This window comes from Pecten maximus, chromosome 1 (assembly GCF_902652985.1).
Source record: "Pecten maximus chromosome 1, xPecMax1.1, whole genome shotgun sequence".
In the NCBI taxonomy this organism is placed as follows: domain Eukaryota; kingdom Metazoa; phylum Mollusca; class Bivalvia; order Pectinida; family Pectinidae; genus Pecten; species Pecten maximus.
Window position 1 is genome coordinate 11,934,371 of NC_047015.1, and position 24,360 is coordinate 11,958,730.

Consider the following 24,360-nt stretch of genomic DNA (forward strand, 5'->3'; position numbering starts at 1 on the left):
AATAATTATTTGTATAAATTTCAGATGGGTATGCCGACCCCAGAGTCTGCCTCTGCAGCAGCCTATGGACAGTCTGGAACCCCAGGAGGGATGCCTGGTTATCCTGCTCAGCCACAACCTGGAGGCCTAGGCTTTGGAGTAAGTCTAATCGTGTGTCACAATCTAATAAATTAACAACCTTAACAGGAAATCTCTTCTAGATAACAAATCAATCTTGCTGCTTTTATCTGAAAATACCTTATTTTATGGCCACACTATTTTAATACATACACATGTAGAGATACACAGTGTAAAATAATTCCTAGTAATACATTGCTCTTTCAGTGAACTAAGATCAATGTTGTTTATTTCAGGGAGGATCTGCTCCACAGTCAGGTCCAGGGTTTGGAGGGGCTCCAGGTTATGGTGCACCTCCTGCGGGCTATACTGGAGCACCCCCTCCTCAACCAGCTGTGCCTGGATACGGTCAGCATCCTCAGCAACCATACCAGGTAAGATAAACAAAGACAACAAACAAAAATACCCAGGCTCAGTCAAACTCAAGGTCTGGAACTTCTATCAGCATTGATCCCTGTATGCTGGTGGGAACAGGCCTCAACTACTAGTGGAAACCTGTGGCAAATAATATCTGAGACTGGTCTTAAATAATACTTTAACTGTATTTCTCAATGTGCTCATGGAGTCTGACATCTTTGAATTACTTAGGTTATTTATTTAATTTACGTTAAAAGATCCTATTTTTAGTCAGGAATATGGGATTTTTATCACACTGACTGCAACCTGACATTGCTACTCTGCCAGTAGTTTTGGTCGAGTTTGGTAGGACAAAATGAACCAACTTCTGAGATAAACAAAACATTTGCTACATAGCAGGTCATCACATTGCTTCAATTTGTGCTGTTACTTTTTAAACCTTTTTATTAGGCTATCATCTGTACATCACCTCAGATATTTTCTAATTAATTTCAATAGACCTTTGGCGAATGAATTTTTGACTGAAGGAATTATTTACAAAAACATAATGATATTTTTTGTTGTTTATAAACTAAGCTTATCTAACTGTTTCATGTTCTATGCTTTACTTGTGTCCTGATAATGGGGTGGATTGCCTTGAAAATTTTGGCAATTTACTCTGCTGTAATGTCATTATTACTACATGACCAGTTATAGATGTGTATAAATATATATAGATGAGACAAATGTAAATAGATATTAAGACATCCTGTGCAAACCCTATAGATATATATGACATTGTAACTACAGTATTACAATATAATCTGATCCAGTCCAACGCCCCAGCACCAGCGTATGGTTCAAGTCCAGGATACCAACCCCAACAGCAACAGGGATTTGGCCAGCCACAAACACAAGGGTACAACCAGCCCCCTCAACAGGCATACAGCCAGCCTCCTGCCAACCCATCCTATGCTGGATCAGCTCCAGGAGGGTATGGGGCATCAGCTCCCACAGCGCCACCTGGTGGTCATCCTTATGGGGCTCCTGCCTCCAACACAGGCATGGGAGGAAGTGTTGCTGGATCTGGTGCCTTTAAACAAAAGGTAAGCAAATATTTACTTGTTGTCACATTGAAAAAATGAATGTTGAATCATATTTGGCGCATAAATTAAATCTGCCAAAAAAATTCTTTGATTCAGAAGAGAAGAAACTCTTAACCATTGCTTTATCTTCTATGTTAGGGAACCTATCCATTGATTTTAACCACTCAATAAATAAGTATTATTTACAGTACGAGAGTTTGGAATACAAAAAAAAAAGATTTTCTCTCTGATCTTAGTGATTGTGATGGTTGATAGAGAGTGACAAGTTCTCCAGAGCTATTCCATTAATTGCCTTGTACCTTGTACTGTGACCTGAAACACACAGGTAGCCAATACAATGAATAAAACACTGGTGTGATGTGCTCCTTTGGGGACAGGTAACCAGGTGATAAGTGTTCTGGACCATCTGCTGGTGGCTATTTAGTGTATCAGATACACTAAAGAGCAAAGCATTACCTTAGTCTAATCAGGAAGTAACAAGCAAATGTGCTAATGTCTGATGTGAGGAACTGCCAGACACCCCTATGTTTCTGAATTGGTAATAACAGGAACTTGCAATAGTGATAACCTCTTTCTCCATGTTTAGAGAGCGAAGTGTACACTAAGGTTTCTCGAAGCTTGGACTGCCTCAGTGGTTTGAGCACCAACCTTTAGCTGGAGATGATTAGTGTGCCGACACTTCAGGAAGTCCTGATTTAGCTTGAGCATATTGGAGTTCATCCAAGTACTGATGTCATTTAGACAGGCTTCAAGAATTACTGTTATTGCGTCCCAGTTGTCTTGTGGTCTGATTACCATGTAGATTTTGTCTTTTATTAGCATAGCAATGGTACTGAAGGCTATGAAGACAAATCTCTCTGGTTTAATGAAGACAGTATTTTCTTGGTCCTTCTATGGACCCCTGGAGAATCCTGAAGGTTTTGTCATCCAAAACAGTTGATCCAGTGGCACACAATGGTCTTTCTTTCAAGTAGGATATTGGATCTGGTATAGTGCATCACCTCTCGCCCCATAAGAGTACTCTGGACATTTGAAAAGCATGCCATGGTCCATGACGAACAGATCAAGCATGATAAGAAGCACTGTACACTTGTTTTCCTAGGCGACAGCTGTATCACTAGACAAAAGTAAGACCGTCTCAGTGGAATGTCCCATGTGATAGGCTGATTGGAAGTGGTCATGAAGACTGTTGTTTGGATGGTGATAGGCTGATTGGAAGTGGTCATGAAGACTGTTGTTTGGATGGTGATAGGCTGATTGGAAGTGGTCATGGAGACTGTTGTTTGGATGGTGATAGGCTGATTGGAAGTGGTCATGAAGACTTGTTTGGATGGTGATAGGCTGATTGGAAGTGGTCATGAAGACCGTTGTTTGGATGGTGATAGGCTGATTGGAAGTGGTCATGAAGACTGTTGTTTGGATGGTGATTGGCTGATTGGAAGTGGTCATGAAGACTTGTTTGGATGGTGATAGGCTGATTGGAAGTGGTCATGAAGACTGTTGTTTGGATGGTGATAGGCTGATTGGAAGTGGTCATGAAGACCGTTGTTTGGATGGTGATAGGCTGATTGGAAGTGGTCATGAAGACTGTTGTTTGGATGGTGATAGGCTGATTGGAAGTGGTCATGAAGACTGTTGTTTGGATGGTGATAGGCTGATTGGAAGTGGTCATGAAGACTGTTGTTTGGATGGTGATAGGCTGATTGGAAGTGGTCATGAAGACTGTTGTTTGGATGGTGATAGGCTGATTGGAAGTGGTCATGAAGACTGTTGTTTGGATGGTGATAGGCTGATTGGAAGTGGTCATGAAGACCGTTGTTTGGATGGTGATTGGCTGATTGGAAGTGGTCATGAAGACTGTTGTTTGGATGGTGATAGGCTGATTGGAAGTGGTCATGAAGACTGTTGTTTGGATGGTGATAGGCTGATTGGAAGTGGTCATGAAGACTGTTGTTTGGATGGTGATAGGCTGATTGGAAGTGGTCATGAAGACTGTTGTTTGGATGGTGATAGGCTGATTGGAAGTGGTCATGAAGACTGTTGTTTGGATGGTGATAGGCTGATAGGAAGTGGTCATGAAGACTGTTGTTTGGATGGTGATAGGCTGATTGGAAGTGGTCATGAAGACTTGTTTGGATGGTGATAGGCTGATTGGAAGTGGTCATGAAGACCGTTGTTTGGATGGTGATAGGCTGATTGGAAGTGGTCATGAAGACTGTTGTTTGGATGGTGATAGGCTGATTGGAAGTGGTCATGAAGACTTGTTTGGATGGTGATAGGCTGATTGGAAGTGGTCATGAAGACTGTTGTTTGGATGGTGATAGGCTGATTGGAAGTGGTCATGAAGACTGTTGTTTGGATGGTGATTGGCTGATTGGAAGTGGTCATGAAGACTTGTTTGGATGGTGATAGGCTGATTGGAAGTGGTCATGAAGACCGTTGTTTGGATGGTGATAGGCTGATTGGAAGTGGTCATGAAGACTGTTGTTTGGATGGTGATAGGCTGATTGGAAGTGGTCATGAAGACTGTTGTTTGGATGGTGATAGGCTGATTGGAAGTGGTCATGAAGACTGTTGTTTGGATGGTGATAGGCTGATTGGAAGTGGTCATGAAGACTGTTGTTTGGATGGTGATAGGCTGATTGGAAGTGGTCATGAAGACTGTTGTTTGGATGGTGATAGGCTGATTGGAAGTGGTCATGAAGACTGTTGTTTGGATGGTGATAGGCTGATTGGAAGTGGTCATGAAGACTGTTGTTTGGATGGTGATAGGCTGATTGGAAGTGGTCATGAAGACTGTTGTTTGGATGGTGATAGGCTGATTGGAAGTGGTCATGAAGACTGTTGTTTGGATGGTGATAGGCTGATTGGAAGTGGTCAGGAAGACTGTTGTTTGGATGGTGATAGGCTGATAGGAAGTGGTCATGAAGACTGTTGTTTGGATGGTGATAAGCTGATTGGAAGTGGTCATGAAGACTGTTGTTTGGATGGTGATTGGCTGATTGGAAGTGGTCATGAAGACTGTTGTTTGGATGGTGATAGGCTGATTGGAAGTGGTCATGGAGACCGTTGTTTGGATGGTGATAGGCTGATTGGAAGTGGTTATGAAGACCGTTGTTTGGATGGTGATAGGCTGATTGGAAGTGGTCATGAAGACTGTTGTTTGGATGGTGATAGGCTGATTGGAAGTGGTCATGAAGACTGTTGTTTGGATGGTGATAGGCTGATTGGAAGTGGTCATGGAGACTGTTGTTTGGATGGTGATAGGCTGATTGGAAGTGATCATGAAGACTGTTGTTTGGATGGTGATAGGCTGATTGGAAGTGGTCATGAAGACTTGTTTGGATGGTGATAGGCTGATTGGAAGTGGTCATGAAGACTGTTGTTTGGATGGTGATAGGCTGATTGGAAGTGGTCATGAAGACTGTTGTTTGGATGGTGATAAGCTGATAGGAAGTGGTCATGAAGACTTGTTTGGATGGTGATAGGCTGATTGGAAGTGGTCATGAAGACTGTTGTTTGGATGGTGATAGGCTGATTGGAAGTGGTCATGAAGACTTGTTTGGATGGTGATAGGCTGATTGGAAGTGGACATGAAGACCGTTGTTTGGATGGTGATGAGCCTCTGAGTCTTGGAAAGGAAAGAAAGATTTGACTCAGGATGGTAATTCCTTCTTGTTTGTTCCAGTCTTTTTCAACAGTGGTATAACATAAGCCAATGATTTTTTTAAGATTGAGGTTATCAAGGGAAGCAGTGCTTCAGGATATTGCTTCAGTAAAACTAGGGGAAGCAGATGTAGTTCACAGAATTTTGAATGCAAATTGTTAATGATTTTGGGCAATTCATCTTTTGTTTTTGGTGTGAACTGTGTCAAGGGTTGGATGTCTGCGGCCATAACATAGATATTGGTGTCAGAAGTTGAGTTCATGACATCAATGGTTGGTTTGATTGTGTTGATTTTATACTGGAAAAATTGCTGAACTTGCTGGATAAAGCATTCTTAGAAGAACAGCATGGTACGACTATTTCACTTTTATGTCCCATTAGGCTTCTGGTGAGTCTGAAAAGCTGTTCATCCGGACCACATTCTGTGATTATACCAGATTAATTACGCTTCTTACATTGAATGAGAAGTGGGATTGACTAAATGACATGTTTTTGTGCCTAAAAACTTTGTAGAATGCTCAATTCTTTACAAACATTGCATTATTTCAATCATTTCAAAATCCAAGATGGCCACTATGGCTGTAATTTTGAAAAAGAAAGTACATATTTTCAAATTCTTCTCCATTTCCCCCAGTTAGATTTTGTTAAAACTTGCCATGAGTGATACTGAGATAGTCCTGATGAAGTGTTATTATTTTTCAAACTAGTCCAAATTCCCACATGGAATCTCAATGGCTTTCAGTACCATTAGGATAATGGTGAGTACCATATTTACCAGGTCCTGTCAGTGGGATGTGTAGGGGGCCCTCCTAGATCTCTGGGGGTGGTTTCTAGTGGGGTGACAGAAACAGGTGGGTAAAAGCTTAATCAGACAGGTAGAGTATGGACATGAAGTGACAAGGTTTCGGATGAACCAACTAAGAATTTTGTTAGGTAGGTTTCCGTGGCTGGTGGTGGCATTACTGTGCTCGAGCTTGAGGTGTCCATGAATTCTACGTGGTGTGTATGTAGAGTCAGTGTTTTAAGTAGGTCAGACTCCTGGATGTCCATGTTAAGGTTGTTGGTAGTTGCTATATCTTGTAGGAAGTTGACCAGTGAGTGCTCAATGTTAGATGTATCATTTGTGGTGTCGTCTAGGTGTTTGGTGTTAGAGTCATACTGATTATTGTTGGTGTCATTGGGGATATGTTCGATAATACCGGGAGAGTTTCCTTCTGTGTAAGTAGTTTTTATCGTATGGCTGCTTTGTCTCTTGTTAACGTCTTTCTGGCATGAGGCTTGGTGGTGGTCCCTTTTGTGAAGTCTGATGAAACATTTCTGGCAGTGGGTGCAGGTGTACCATTCCGCCTGGTGCAGTGGATCGTATGTGTCTAGTTAGGCTCCATTTCTTAGTGAAGTGTAGGTTGCATATAAACTTTTCCATCCAATATTGTGGTTATCGGCGCTGCTCGAAGTGCATGTAGCTAGTGTTTGTTGGTGGTTCATAGTTTGGACTGTTGTGTACATGTGTATTGTATGACGTTGGCAATTGTGTGACATCATGATGTAGAAGCCCTGTAATGGTGACGTTGCCTAGTGGTGATCGCCCACAGCAGAGTATGGGGTAGCCTGGTGTGTCTACACTGGGTTGAGGTTCTAATTTGGATATATTGTGGGTGTATAGGAGTATCCAGGTGGAGTGTATTGCGTTAGAAGTAATTCTAGCTGTCCCATTCTCGTATATAACTGTTACCGTAGGAGGTCCAAGAGGTAAGGTGCATTGAAAAGAAGACAATAAAGAAATGGCTGAGAATGTAACGTTACACTTCAATATTGATCCCCAGTGGTGTCACCCGATGTTTATACCCAGACCAAAACAGACCTTACCACACGGCACACGATGCTCATCAACAAATACTTATACTTACACCACATACACACGAGAGGCGAACTTGACGACAAAGTCTACAACTACTTGATTAATAGACAGACACGCACGGCTAAATTTTACCTCTTGCCTAAAATCCTCGAGCAGAAAATGCTGAACTCAGCCCCATTTAAACCACACTCCTACTTCAGATACATAGATGACATCTACATGATTTGGACAGGAAAACTACCACAGCTAGAGGCATTCTATGACCACTGCAATAACTTCCATCGCAGTATCAAATTCGTAATGGAACACTCACTCCAACAAGTCTCCTTCCTGGATACCATAACCACAAAATCCTCAGAAGGAAATAGTATTATCTTTGACCTCTACAATAAACCCATGGACAAACACACCTTCAATACACCTCACACCACCCATCTCCCTGTAAGCAAGCTGGCCCATATAGACAATTTCTCAGACTACGCAGAATATGCACTCTCGAAAACAACTTCCTCAAGCACTTCATCTCTCGTCATAGCATACATCAGACAGGGTTACCCTACCACCATCCTCAGCAAGGTGTTCCACTCAGTAGTACATGAACAAAATAGGGATGATCTACTACAACCGAAACCCAAACAAAAATCCAAGAGATACCACTAGTGCCCCCCACCTCGCCTACCAGGTGACAACATACTGGCAAATCATATCCACCCTCTTACCAGGAACATTTCCTGACCCCCTATCGTCGCATATAGGAACTGTAAAAAGATTGCCAAAAGCCTGGTCAGAGCACAGTTCCCTAGAGAACTGTGCTTTTTCAGCACATACACCAAACCTAAGTATACGCGCAAACTTAGAGGTAACTGTACAACCACAAACTTACCTCATCACATGCTCCAAATGCAAACAACAATACATAGGAGAAACTAAATGTGAATTCTGCTTCCGCATCTCTGAACATCTACAGGACATTAGAAAACATAGAGACAGTCCAGTAGCGTTATACTTCAACCTTAACTATACTGATATTTTTAGCCCACCATCATCAGATGGTGGGCTATTCAAATCGCCTTGCGTCCGTGGTCCGTGGTCCCTCCGTCCTTCCCTCCGTCCGTCCGTCCCTCCGTCCGTCCGTAAACAATTCTTGTTATCGCTATTTCTGAGAAAGTACTGAAGGGATCTTTCTCAAATTTCATATGTAGGTTCCCCTTGGTGCCTAGTTATGCATATTGCATTTTGGGACTGATCGGAAAACAACATGACCGACAGGCAGCCATCTTGGATTTTGACAATTGAAGTTTGTTATCGCTATTTCTGAGAAAGTACTGAAGGGATCTTTCTCAAATTTCATATGTAGGTTCCCTTTGGTGTCTAGTTATGCATATTGCATTTTGGGACTGATTGGAAAAGAACATGGCCGACAGGCAGCCATCTTGGATTTTGACAATTGAAGTTTGTTATCGCTATTTCTGAGAAAGTACTGAAGGGATCTTTCTGAAATTTCATATGTAGGTTCCCCTTGGTCCCTTGTATTGCATTTTTGGACCAGTCTGTCCTGAAAACAACCTGGCAAACAAAGAGCCATTATCGTTAAATCTCAAATTTCTTGTATAGCTAGGATTCCCTTGTTTGAAAAGTACTGGAGGGATGTCTCAATTTGCACAGATTAGTAAAATGAAGGGAAAAGTAGAGAAAAGATCAATCTGACATGGAACCTATGAAGATCATTCAATGGTGGGCGCCAAGATCCCTCTGGGATCTCTTGTTGAATTAGCTTATCACAATAATTCTTAACAGCCGTAGTGATTGTAAGATACAAATTCTGGATCACTACTGTGTTTTACTCTGTTCATAATACTCCAGGATGCACCAAAGGGTTTCTAGATTTATAAGTCTTCCATACATGGCCTCTTATTGTGCATATCAAGTGAAAAGTCTGATGAGATAGATATTACCTAACAAACAGTTTGAGGCAGCCATCTTTTATATGTCGTTAACACTATTTCTTGGTATTTGAGGGATCGTTCTTAAATTTCATAAATTAAAAAGCAAGTTACCCATGGTACTTAATTATACATATCATACATTTTGTAGCTGATTGGAAACTGAGATAGTCAATAGGCAACAGTCTTGAATTTTAATAATTGAAATGCTAGCACTATTTCTCAAATATCGTTTAAGGGATTTTTTATCAGATTTCAAAGTGATGGCCAATGGGGTTCTTCAACTATTGACATGATTGTCAATACAGTAGATAGTTAGTACAACCAAACTACTAAAAACATATGGAGATCATATGATGGGCACAAACTCTTGTTGATATCCTGTAATCTACCAAGCCCAAAGGACCATTGCCAAATGAATCCGTAGGTATAATATGATGATATTTGGGTTGTTACTTCCTTGAATAAAGCCTGATGGAAGTTTTCCAAAAATATATGAATAATTTTCCAAGTCACAATTGTGAAAAATTTAAAACAAAATTCATCAAAGGTATAAATTGCTTGAAGCAGTGAAAGGATTTGGACTGCTGTTTTCTGGTATGGAGTGCTACAGTGGGTGTAAAAAGTAATACTCAAGGTCACAGTGGTGAAATGTAAGAACTACCACAATTCATGTTATTTCACTCTCTGACCACTGTGTAAACATGCTGACTGTGGGATAAATATACTGATATACCATTGGTGGTATTGTCTTCTAAAAACTTCACCCAAACTATTTATTTCTCTCACACGTTTTGTGTCTCATGACACTTTATGCCACTAAAGCTTTGTGTCTTTTGTAAGTTTTAACTAACAAGAGTGAAATAAATACTATATCCAACAGCCACCTATGTAAGCTCTATAACCACTTCTATACAGATCAAAGGCATAGAGTGATGATATCATAAACCAGTAGTGGGACATGCTACAGAAATTTCAGTATTTTGCTGATAATTGGAGGGATTTAAGTTTGTAAAAAGAAAATTAATGCACTCAGCCCAATTATTAAATATCTTTGACATAAACAAATATGTCAAACTTGATAAGATGCGGGTAGTAAACCCAGTGTCTTGTTGTTCTATACATGTATAAAACATTGTATAGTTACCTTTTCAGCACTTTTGGTTCCATACCAAGTAGTTATATGCATGCAGAGGTCATACCTACAACTAGTGTACATGTGCCAGCTAACTGGAATGTTAATTTTCCTTTCATAATTTCTTTGATGTACAAAAGTACAAAAGTATTGTTTTATATTGGTTTTTAGCTCCCCTGTTCCAGAGGAATGAGTTTGCTTATCATTTCCCCACCAGGAATTGAGGGGGCTATCAATAGTTTTGTGTTGTGTTTCAGGCCCTTTGTGCCTCTTGTTTGTATAGACTTTTAATATTGTCCAATCCCACTGCAAGGTTTAGCTGTTATCAGTGCCTGTACACTGACTGTATCACCAATGTAGTTTTGAAGGCCATATGTTGTATTGATTTATTGATAAGCGACGTCAACTGAAATCCTATCAGAGATATGTACATGTACTAGATGATGGTCAGAACTAGTATTTCTCTGGAATTATGATAATGGGGGTAGAGTCAGGTGTAGATTGAAAAAAAGCAAGGATGGCAGACTAAAATCAAAAATATTATATATTTATAGCTTAGATATTCCTGGATCCAATATCTTATTAATGGATAGCATTGCAGGAACATAATGAAGCAAGATGTTTTAATTTATCCATTTCCTTATTGGTAGATAATACTGTTATAAAATTTTGAAGCAGTTATAATTGTAGGGATTTCACCAGGTAGTCACTCGATAGAAGGTTTACAGTCAAGTAGTGGGGACACAAATATGTCAAGTACATGGTATATGTTTCATAATAGTTCTGGTGTATGGTCTAAGTACCATAGTCAAATTAAAAGTTCATTTGTCATATATACCTAGTGTAGAAGTTTTTTTTTTAACAAATTAATGTTAATAAGCTATGATGCTAGGGGTGAGCCCAGTTGTCTATTGGTGTCAGTTTAACATCAAGTTTTACTTTAAATTTCTGTAAAGCTATTTGTTATAATAAAAATATTATAATCAACATGATAACGTTATTATTACCCCACCAGGGAGGGGATGGGGGGAAACTTTGCGTTGAGTCAATCTGTTCTTCGACTATCATGTCCAGGCTCTATCTTCTACATTACTTGTCACTGGAACTTCAGGCTTTGGATATAGGTGGTTTACAATAGTGAGGGTATGGATTGACCTCAAGTTATTTATAACAAATTGGTCATCTGTGCATTCTTGGTATATGATTTTTCATAGGATGTGGGATTATAATTCACTAAGTTGTCTTATTTAGATCTGCTCTTAAAATCCTCAGACTTATAAATACAGAATACAGACAGTGCCATTCACTATGCCATTGCCCAGACATTGTATTTCATTAACCTTGTCATACACTTGCATTAAAGTATTTTGAAATAAAATATGTTGGCATAATTTTTCCTGATGTTAATGTAATTCGTGGTTGTTGTCCTTGGGAATCAATCAGAAACACTTTTACATGTGTAAGGTTCAGTGACCAATCAGGGTGTTTGTGTGTGACTACAGTAGGCATGTGTAATAGAAGGGAGGTGTATGAGTATACATTTGTCAGTGTGTGAGATTACTAGTCAGGATACCTGTTGTGTTATAAATATACACCTGGAATACATCTCATCATGGCGGTAAGCTTTACTTTCTATTACAAACAGCTGTGGGAGAACTGTGTAATGTTATATTCAGGTTATATGGCCAGTGTGAATCGATCCCACCAACAGGTGATTTTCCCCCGGAAGTATCTTATTCAAACACTTGTCATTAAACACGATTATTTTTGAGTATTGAGAACTTATAGTTACTTGTATGAAATATAAAGTACAGGGATTGTTGTCTAACCCAGGTCTTATCTCAGATAAAAGAATGTTTATTTAGCACAATAATACTGGGGTATATATGTACATGTATACAGCAACATGATTTAGGCAGATATAATTTCTGTCACAGCAGTAACTCTCAGTCACGGTCCACAGGCAATTTATACATGAGTCACATCGGATGTATTATAAACATCCAGAGTCATTTAAATGTATACTTGTAACACTTGATAACTAAACACCTGTATTAGGAAGTACATGTACATAGTAGGGAAATATTGTGTAGTTGACATGTCCTATTATAGATGTCCTAGTAGTTATACAGTACAGATTGTCTCCAGTACAAACCACACACCAGTAGTGAATACCTTATACAATACAGATTGTCTCCAGTACAAACCACACACCAGTAGTGAATACCTTATACAATACAGATTGTCACCAGTACAAACCACACACCAGTAGTGAATACCATATACAATACAGATTGTCACCAGTACAAACCACACACCAGTAGTGAATACCTTATACAATACAGATTGTCTCCAGTACAAACCACACACCAGTAGTGAATACCTTATACAATATAGATTGTCTCCAGTACAAACCACACACCAGTAGTGAATACCTTATATAATACAGATTGTCTCCAGTACAAACCACACACTAGTAGTGAATACCTTATACAATACAGATTGTCTCCAGTACAAACCACACACCAGTAGTGAATACCTTATACAATACAGATTGTGTCCAGTACAAACCACACACCAGTAGTGAATACCTTATACAATATAGATTGTCACCAGTACAAACCACACACCAGTAGTGAATACCTTATACAATACAGATTGTCACCAGTACAAACCATACACCAGTAGTGAATACCTTATACAATACAGATTGTCACCAGTACAAACCACACACCAGTAGTGAATACCTTATACAATAGAGATTGTGTCCAGTACAAACCACACACCAGTAGTGAATATCTTATACAATACAGTTTGTCTCCACTACAAACCACACACCAGTAGTGAATACCTTATACAATACAGATTGTCTCCAGTACAAACCACACACCAGTAGTGAATACCTTATACAATATAGATTGTCTCCAGTACAAACCATACACCAGTAGTGAATACCTTATACAATACAGATTGTCACCAGTACAAACCACACACCAGTAGTGAATACCTTATACAATACAGATTGTCTCCAGTACAAACCACACACCAGTAGTGAATACCTTATACAATACAGATTGTCACCAGTACAAACCACACACCAGTAGTGAATACCTTATACAATACAGATTGTCTCCAGTACAAACCACACACCGGTAGTGAATACCTTATACAATACAGATTGTGTCCAGTACAAACCACACACCAGTAGTGAATACCTTATACAATACAGATTGTCACCAGTACAAACCACACACCAGTAGTGAATACCTTATACAATATAGATTGTCACCAGTACAAACCACACACCAGTAGTGAATACCTTATACAATACAGATTGTCTCCAGTACAAACTACACACCAGTAGTGAATACCTTATACAATATAGATTGTCACCAGTACAAACCACACACCAGTAGTGAATACCTTATACAATATAGATTGTCACCAGTACAAACCACACACCAGTAGTGAATACCTTATACAATACAGATTGTCTCCAGTACAAACCACACACCAGTAGTGAATACCTTATACAATATAGATTGTCACCAGTACAAACCACACACCAGTAGTGAATACCTTATACAATACAGATTGTAACCAGTACAAACCACACACCAGTAGTGAATACCTTATACAATAGAGATTGTCACCAGTACAAACCACACACCGGTAGTGAATACCTTATACAGTATAGATTGTCACCAGTACAAACCACACACCAGTAGTGAATACCTCATACAGTATATATTGTTTCCAGTACAAACCACACACCAGTAGTGAATACCATATACAATACAGATTGTCTCCAGTACAAACCATACACCAGTAGTGAATACCTCATACAATATAGATTGTCACCAGTACAAACCACACACCAGTAGTGAATACCATATACAATACAGATTGTCTCCAGTACAAACCACACACCGGTAGTGAGTACCTTATACAATATAGATTGTCACCAGTACAAACCATACACCAGTAGTGAATACCTTATACAATACAGATTGTCACCAGTACAAACCACACACCAGTAGTGAATACCTTATACAATATAGATTGTCACCAGTACAAACCACACACCAGTAGTGAATACCATATACAATACATATTGTCTCCAGTACCAAACCACACACCAGTAGTGAATACCTTATACAATACAGATTGTCACCAGTACTAACCACACACCAGTAGTGAATACCTTATACAATACATATTGCCACCAGTACAAACCACACACCAGTAGTGAATACCTTATACAATACAGATTGTCTCCAGTACAAACCACACACCAGTAGTGAATACCTTATACAATATAGATTGTCTCCAGTACAAACCACACACCAGTAGTGAATACCTTATATAATACAGATTGTCTCCAGTACAAACCACACACTAGTAGTGAATACCTTATACAATACAGATTGTCTCCAGTACAAACCACACACCAGTAGTGAATACCTTATACAATACAGATTGTGTCCAGTACAAACCACACACCAGTAGTGAATACCTTATACAATATAGATTGTCACCAGTACAAACCACACACCAGTAGTGAATACCTTATACAATACAGATTGTCACCAGTACAAACCATACACCAGTAGTGAATACCTTATACAATACAGATTGTCACCAGTACAAACCACACACCAGTAGTGAATACCTTATACAATAGAGATTGTGTCCAGTACAAACCACACACCAGTAGTGAATATCTTATACAATACAGTTTGTCTCCACTACAAACCACACACCAGTAGTGAATACCTTATACAATACAGATTGTGTCCAGTACAAACCACACACCAGTAGTGAATATCTTATACAATATAGATTGTCTCCAGTACAAACCATACACCAGTAGTGAATACCTTATACAATACAGATTGTCACCAATACAAACCACACACCAGTAGTGAATACCTTATACAATACAGATTGTCTCCAGTACAAACCACACACCAGTAGTGAATACCTTATACAATACAGATTGTCACCAGTACAAACCACACACCAGTAGTGAATACCTTATACAATACAGATTGTGTCCAGTACAAACCACACACCGGTAGTGAATACCTTATACAATACAGATTGTGTCCAGTACAAACCACACACCAGTAGTGAATACCTTATACAATACAGATTGTCACCAGTACAAACCACACACCAGTAGTGAATACCTTATACAATATAGATTGTCACCAGTACAAACCACACACCAGTAGTGAATACCTTATACAATACAGATTGTCTCCAGTACAAACTACACACCAGTAGTGAATACCTTATACAATATAGATTGTCACCAGTACAAACCACACACCAGTAGTGAATACCTTATACAATATAGATTGTCACCAGTACAAACCACACACCAGTAGTGAATACCTTATACAATACAGATTGTCTCCAGTACAAACCACACACCAGTAGTGAATACCTTATACAATATAGATTGTCACCAGTACAAACCACACACCAGTAGTGAATACCTTATACAATACAGATTGTCACCAGTACAAACCACACACCAGTAGTGAATACCTTATACAATAGAGATTGTCACCAGTACAAACCACACACCGGTAGTGAATACCTTATACAGTATAGATTGTCACCAGTACAAACCACACACCAGTAGTGAATACCTCATACAGTATATATTGTTTCCAGTACAAACCACACACCAGTAGTGAATACCATATACAATACAGATTGTCTCCAGTACAAACCATACACCAGTAGTGAATACCTCATACAATATAGATTGTCACCAGTACAAACCACACACCAGTAGTGAATACCATATACAATACAGATTGTCTCCAGTACAAACCACACACCGGTAGTGAGTACCTTATACAATATAGATTGTCACCAGTACAAACCATACACCAGTAGTGAATACCTTATACAATACAGATTGTCACCAGTACAAACCACACACCAGTAGTGAATACCTTATACAATATAGATTGTCACCAGTACAAACCACACACCAGTAGTGAATACCATATACAATACATATTGTCTCCAGTACCAAACCACACACCAGTAGTGAATACCTTATACAATACAGATTGTCACCAGTACTAACCACACACCAGTAGTGAATACCTTATACAATACATATTGCCACCAGTACAAACCACACACCAGTAGTGAATACCTTATACAATATAGATTGTCACCAGTACAAACCACACACCAGTAGTGAATACCTTATACAATACAGATTGTCACCAGTACAAACCACACACCAGTAGTGAATACCTTATACAAAATAGATTGTCACCAGTACAAACCATACACCAGTAGTGAATACCTTATACAATACAGATTGTCACCAGTACCAAACCAAACACCAGTAGTGAATACCTCATACAATACATATTGTCTCCAGTACCAAACCACACACCAGTAGTGAATACCTTATACAATACAGATTGTCACCAGTACAAACCACACACCAGTAGTGAATACCTTATACAATACATATTGCCACCAGTACAAACCACACACCAGTAGTGAATACCTTATACAAAATAGATTGTCACCAGTACAAACCACACACCAGTAGTGAATACCTTATACAATACAGATTGTCACCAGTACAAACCATACACCAGTAGTGAATACCTTATACAATACAGATTGTCACCAGTACCAAACCACACACCAGTAGTGAATACCTTATACAATACAGATTGTCACCAGTACCAAACCACACACCAGTAGTGAATACCTTATACAATACAGATCGTCACCAGTACCAAACCACACACCAGTAGTGAATACCTCATACAATACAGATTGTCACCAGTACCAAACCACACACCAGTAGTGAATACCTTATACAATACAGATCGTCACCAGTACCAAACCACACACCAGTAGTGAATACCTCATACAATACAGATTGTCTCCAGTACAAACCACACACCAGTAGTGAATACCTCATACAATATAGATTGTCACCAGTACAAACCATACACCAGTAGTGAATACCTTATACAATACAGATTGTCACCAGTACCAAACCACACACCAGTAGTGAATACCTTATACAATACAGATTGTCACCAGTACAAACCACACACCAGTAGTGAATACCTTATACAATATAGATTGTCACCAGTACCAAACCATACACCAGTAGTGAATACCTGATACAATATAGATTGTCACCAGTACAAACCACACACCAGTAGTGAATACCTTATACAATACAGTTTGTCTCCAGTACAAACCACACACCAGTAGTGAATACCTTATACAATACAGATTGTCTCCAGTACAAACCACACACCAGTAGTGAATACCTTATACAATAGAGATTGTCACCAGTACCAGCGTTCGAATTTAACGCTCGCACACTCGCTAAATGCGAGCTGATTTTTCATTTTGCGAGTAGAAAATTGTGGTACTTGCATTTTTCTGCGAGTGCATATAAATCCTGGTAAAACCGACACACATAGTAAAACATCGACGAAAACTTGAAACAAAAACCGACACACAGACAATGCATTATCTTGGTGACGCTTGTACACAGCACTCGTTAGTTTCAAGCGTCTCAAAGACTACGATATACATGAATATATTGTAATGGAAAAGAAACGAGAGTTTCCTAGAAACAAAGCACGATTCGCTTTGAAAATACAACATCATCGGTAAATGTTTTGTTCTTACTTGAAATTCTATCAGTACTTACTGTTTTGTCCATTTTCTAATTTAACAAGTCAACTTCAGATATGACAAAAACAAAATGAAATTTTTAAACGAAAAATTCGTTTTTTTTTCCGAATCAGGTGTAGACTATGTTGTAAAATCATGATGGACAGGGAATAGCATTTTAATTAGATAGAATTTTATTAATACTTATTTCATTATTAGTCAAAGATTTTATGAGAAATCATACATGATTAAATCAAATGAAATGACTGATTTTTTTTTCTTGAAAATAAATTATTAACATGTAATTAAAAAAATATATAGAATCAAAATCCTTTAATATTCATTGGAAACAAAAAACAAAAAGATTAATTGTATTTTGTCTCAAATAAAAACTTTATTTGAAGCAAGTAAAGATTATTTATCATAAAACATCTGTTATATTTAATGTTAACACATAATTTCAAAATTGCGAGTAAGCTTGTAATTTTGCGAGTTAAAATTTTATCCACTCGCAACAACGTGCGAGTTACTAAAAAAGTTAAATTCTACCCCTGCAGTACCAAACCATTCACCAGTAGTGAATACCTGATACAATATAGATTGTCTCCAGTACAAACCACACACCAGTAGTGAATACCTTATACAATACAGATTGTCACCAGTACCAAACCACACACCAGTAGTGAATACCTTATACAATACAGATTGTTTCCAGTACAAACCACACACCAGTAGTGAATACCTTATACAATACAGATTGTCTCCAGTACAAACCACACACCAGTAGTGAATACCTTATACAATACAGATTGTCACCAGTACAAACCACACACCAGTAGTGAATACCTTATACAATACAGATTGTCACCAGTACAAACCACACACCAGTAGTGAATACCTTATACAGTACAGATTGTCTCCACTACAAACCACACACCAGTAGTGAATGCTTCAGTGTTCCCATTCACGTACATATGTATGCAATTCACGTTTAAATATCAATTTCCGCATAAAGAATTACAAAAGGTAAATGTGCAATTCACACACAATATTCATTAAAATGTTTCCTGCTGCTCAATGAATTTACATACAAACCTAGGTCAAGTTTAATTGAAAGTAAATATACCTATGCAATGCGATATGCTGCTCAAGACCTCCATTCTCATTTACATATTGTTCAAATCATATGCACATATATTTCACGTTACCATATATTAAATGATATGCCATGTTGGTGTAAATAAAGTCATTATATTTCACCCTGTGAGTGATGCTGTTGAATGTTGTTGATGATCTGTCCTGTCTCTGAATCTTTTGATATCCTCCCATCTTACCCTTAAAGGGGGAGAATATGGTTCTCTTTCCTTTTTGGTTTAGTTGTATCTATTGTTGATATGACAATGGTCCATTGTTGAATAACACTTGTAAGTATGAGTAGACATTCCACCAATCTATATGAAGTATAATGGATTGCTTTAGAATTTTTAGATATGAAAAATATTTTTCATCAGAAATATCCTTTGGACAGTTATCCTTAGGCTAAGCTAGTAGACAATGTTATCAGGGTTACATGTCCAGATGTTATCTTTAACGGTAATGTCATCATAGCCTTACGGTTGTAATTATATCTATGTTATATAATTGTATGTTACCCAGTATATTGTGGGCAAGCTTAGGGAACTTCTGTGTAGTCACTGTATGGAGGGAACTTCTGTGTGGTCACTGTATGAAGGGAACTTCTGTGTGGGTGTGGTCACTGTATGGAGGGAACTTCTGTGTGGTCACTGTATGGAGGGAACTTCTGTGTGGTCACTGTATGGAGGGAATGTCTGTGGTCACTGTATGAAGGGAACTTCTGTGTGGGTGTGGTCACTGTATGGAGGGAACTTCTGTGTGGTCACTGTATGGAGGGAACTACTGTGTGGTCACTGTATAGGGGGAACTTCTGTGTGGTCACTGTATGGAGGGAACTTCTGTGTGGTCACTGTATGGAGGGAACTACTGTGTGGTCACTATGGAGGAAACTTCTGTGTGGTCACTGTATGGAGGGAACTACTGTGTGGTCACTGTATGGAGGGAATGTCTGTGGTCACTGTATGAAGGGAACTTCTGTGGGTGTGGTCACTGTATGGAGGGAACTTCTGTGTGGTCACTGTATGGAGGGAACTACTGTGTGGTCACTGTATAGGGGGAACTTCGGTGTGGTCACTGTATGGAGGGAACTTCTGTGTGGTCACTGTATGGAGGGAACTACTGTGTGGTCACTGTATGGAGGGAACTTCTGTGTGGTCACTGTATAGGGGGAACTTCTGTGTGGTCACTGTATGGAGGGAACTTCTATGTGGTCACTGTATGGAGGGAACTTCTGTGTGGTCACTGTATGAAGGGAACTTCTGTGTGGGTGTGGTCACTGTATGAAGGGAACTTCTGTGTGGGTGTGGTCACTGTATGGAGGGAACTTCTGTGTGGTCACTGAGAAGTTAGGACTTAGGACCACAGGCGATTGGTTCAGGTCAGGATCACAGGCGACTGGTTCGGGTCCATTCCCGGCCAGTAGGCTGGGATACTCATTATATCCCAACATCAACATTTAACGTTGGAACTCTATGTACTTTGAATTTATATATGCATATTATAAATATGAAGAACAAAGAAGACTACGGTGTCGTCATTCATCATCACTAACCAACAACCAACTTCATCCATTTCAGAATATTACAATACTTTATATACTCCAGACTAAAACTAATAAAGTATTTTACCCCTTTAGATATTTCACTATGTTATGATACATGCACTCGTTAGAGGTGAGATCCCTTATGGTAGGCCTTGGGATGAGATCCCTTATGGTAGTCTTAGGGTTGAGATCTCAGTATATCATCCATTACAGATGAGATCATAGTACATCTGTATGTTGACCCTTATTGGTGAGATCTCTGTATGTTGACCCTTATTGGTGAGATCTCTGTATGTTGACCCTTATGAGGGAGATCTCTGTATGTTGACCCTTATGAGGGAGATCTCTGTATGTTGACCCTTATGAGGGAGATTTCTGTATGTTAACCCTTATGAGGGAGATCTCTGTATGTTGCCCCTTATGAGGGAGATCTATGTATGTTGCCCCTTATGAGGGAGATCTCTGTATGTTGACCCTTATGAGGGAGATCTCTGTATGTTGACCCTTATGAGGGAGATCTCTGTATGTTGACCCTTATGAGGGAGATCTCTGTATGTTGACCTTTATTGGTCTAATCTCTGTATGTTGATCATTATTGGTCTAATCTCTGTATGTTGACCCTTATGAGGGAGAACTCTGTATGTTGACCCTTATTGGTGAGATCTCTGTATGTTAACCCTTATGAGGGAGATCTCTGTATGTTGACCCTTATGAGGGAGATCTCTGTGTGTTGACCCTTATTGAGGGAGATCTCTGTATGTTGACCCTTATTGGTGAGATCTCTGTATGTTAACCCTTATGAGGGAGATCTCTGTATGTTGCCCCTTATGAGGGAGATCTATGTATGTTGCCCCTTATGAGGGAGATCTCTGTATGTTGACCCTTATGAGGGAGATCTCGGTAGGTTGACCCTGATGGGACCTACATAAAGTGAAACCCTTTAGATAGTGGTGGTATTAAGAACAGTCTGTAATGACCTAGTGTTGATATGCGTGTTTAAATGTAGTTTGCATTACTACATAAAGAATATTTCTTTTCACAGAAAAGTTTATAGATGAAAGCTAATTCCTAGAGACATATGGGCACTTAAGATCAGGAAAGCTGTGGCCATGATGTTCAGTACTGTGGTCATTATATATAATTACCATGTATGAATCAGAAGGGCTGGCTATCTAATGGTGTAAAGGTCAGGGTTCCTCTTATACACATTGTATAAATAGGCTTTAAGTATTTTGTCTTTCATTAATCTGTGTAATGTACCTCCTTATAAAAGGGAAGTGTTTCATTTTCCTGCTCAATGTATTTATATCTCCTATATATTCCCCAGTATGTGATGTTATGGAGTGTCCAGCAGTCATCAAAACATGTACTACACTGTCTACAATGTATTTAACTGGGAGAGATACTACACTGTCTACAATATATTTAACTGGGAGAGATACTACACTGTCTACAATGTATTTAACTGGGAGAGATACTACACTGTCTACAATGTATTTAACTGGGAGATATAGTATATACTACACTGTCTACAATGTATTTAACTGGGGAGAGATACTACACTGTCTACAATGTATTTAACTGGGAGAGATACTACACTGTCTACAATGTATTTAACTGGGAGAGATACTACACTGTCTACAATGTATTTAACTGGGGAGAGATACTACACTGTCTACAATGTATTTAACTGGGGAGAGATACTACACTGTCTACAATGTATTTAACTGGGAGAGATACTACACTGTCTACAGTGTATTTAACTGGGAGAGATACTACACTGTCTACAATGTATTTAACTGGGGAGAGATACTACACTGTCTACAATGTATTTAACTGGGGAGATATACTACACTGTCTACAATGTATTTAACTGGGAGAGGATGTCTTTTAAGGGGCACCAAGTAAAGACATTATAATCAATTCTATTTTTCAGTTATCCATTGTGCATTAACTTTTCACACTTTTAATTCTTGATAATTGCAAAATAGACTTCAAACAATGTTGGCCAGAATGATTCTTGGAGAAGGGGATCCAAAGTTGGTAAAATGAGGACCCTCATTCATATTCTTTAAAAGTTTTGCAATTCTAGAAAGCCATATCTAAGTAGTATTGTCTATTAATATCTTGGTAGGTAAGTAATACAAGCTCTCAAAGCAGGGTATCCTGTCTGTTCCTATATCTCGGACAGAACCCTTGAGTATCAAAGAAGCCAAACTGATGGCCAATATGCTAGTTTGTATTGAAATATATCACATCAATTACCACTAGAGGATCCAGGGGGGAGGGGGGTCCTGGGGGTCAGCTCACACCTACAGCGCTCGCATTATCACTAAATTACTGGACACACCCACCCACACACACACACACACACGCACCCGAAACCCTACATCCATGGTATGTGATCTGTCTTTAAATAATCCTTGTTATCGCTTTTTTTTGAGAAGTACTGGAAGCATATTTCTCAAATTTAATGGAACAGTTCCCCTTGGTCCCTAGTTATGCATACACTTTCAATTTTGAGTTTTGTCCAAAAGACAAAAAAGGCTGAAAATCAGCCATCTTGAATTTCGACCTTCTGATGTATGTTATCATTATTAGCACTGGAAGAATATACCCGGAAATTGATGTAAGTTCATCATGACCCCTAGTTGTGCCCGTGCAATAGTGAAACTGATCCAATAAATCAAAACGGCTCACCTCTGCCAATCTTGTATTTTGACATTTGACGTTCGTTTTTGGGTATTTCTTGAGAAGTACTGGAAGGATATCTCTGTTGATATGGATGTAATCCCCTCAGTCTCTTGTTATGCCCATGCAATTTTGATCTAGAAAATGGCAGACAGGTGACCATCTTGGAATTTGGTAGTTGAATTTATTATCTCAATTTTTCAATTGAGGCTATTCCCGATTTTTAGTCCACCATCATCAGATGATGGGCTTTTTAAATCACCTGGCATTCGTGGTCCGTCCATCCATCCATTCCTCTGTAAACAATTCTTGTTATTGCTATTTCTCAGAAAGTACTTAAGGAATCTTTCCCAAATTTCAAATGTAAGTTCCCCTTTGTCCCTATGCTACTTGTGCATATTGCATTTTGGGGCCAATCGAAAACAACATTGCCAACAGGCAGCCATTTTGGATTTTGACAATTGAAGATTGTTATCGCTATTTCTCAGAAAGTTTTAAAGGGTTCTATAATTCCCATATATCATATGTAAGTTCCCCTTGGTCTTTAGTTGTGCATATTGCATTTTGGGACTGATCGGAAAACAACGTGGCTGCTGACAGGGGCCATCTTGGATTTTGACAATTGAAGTTTGTTATCACTATTTCTCAGAAAGTCCGGATCTTTCTCATATTTCAAATGTAAGTTCCCCTCGGTCCCTAGTTGTGCATATTGCATTTTGGGACTGTTCAGAAAACAACCTGGTGGCCATCATGGATTTTGACAATTGCAGGTTGCTCCTGCTATATTGTGTTACATAAAGTTATTAAATGTTTTGAAGCAAGAGTATAAGAAGGGAAAAGAAGAGAAAAAATTAGTCTTTCTTTAGACTGATATATGGACCATTCAATGGTAGGTGCTAAGATCCCTCTGGGATCTCTTGTCACATTTTGAAGTTTGTTATTAATATGTGTTCACAGACTCTTCTTCTCTGAATTCTATTACAATTCATGAAGGTTCCTCTTGTTTAATGATTAAAAGGAAAAAAAGACAAGTATAGAAAAGATGAATCTTACATAGAACCAATTTGAAGGTCTTTCAATGGTGGGTGTCAAGATCCCTCTGTGTCCCTAATTGTCCACTACATCTTTTAACTGATCTTCATTC

At 38.9% G+C, this 24,360-nt stretch overlaps 1 protein-coding gene across 1 annotated transcript in view; it reads left to right on the forward strand.

Annotated features, from left to right (window-relative positions):
• The window catches only part of LOC117325075 (annexin A4-like), a 45,270-nt gene that overhangs the window by 5,967 nt on the left and 14,943 nt on the right, over positions 1-24,360 (forward strand). The window contains exons 3-5 of the mRNA XM_033881010.1: positions 25-138; positions 354-491; positions 1,287-1,559. Of these exons, the coding sequence (XP_033736901.1) occupies positions 25-138; positions 354-491; positions 1,287-1,559 (525 nt within the window). The remainder of the gene's footprint in view (positions 1-24; positions 139-353; positions 492-1,286; positions 1,560-24,360) is intronic.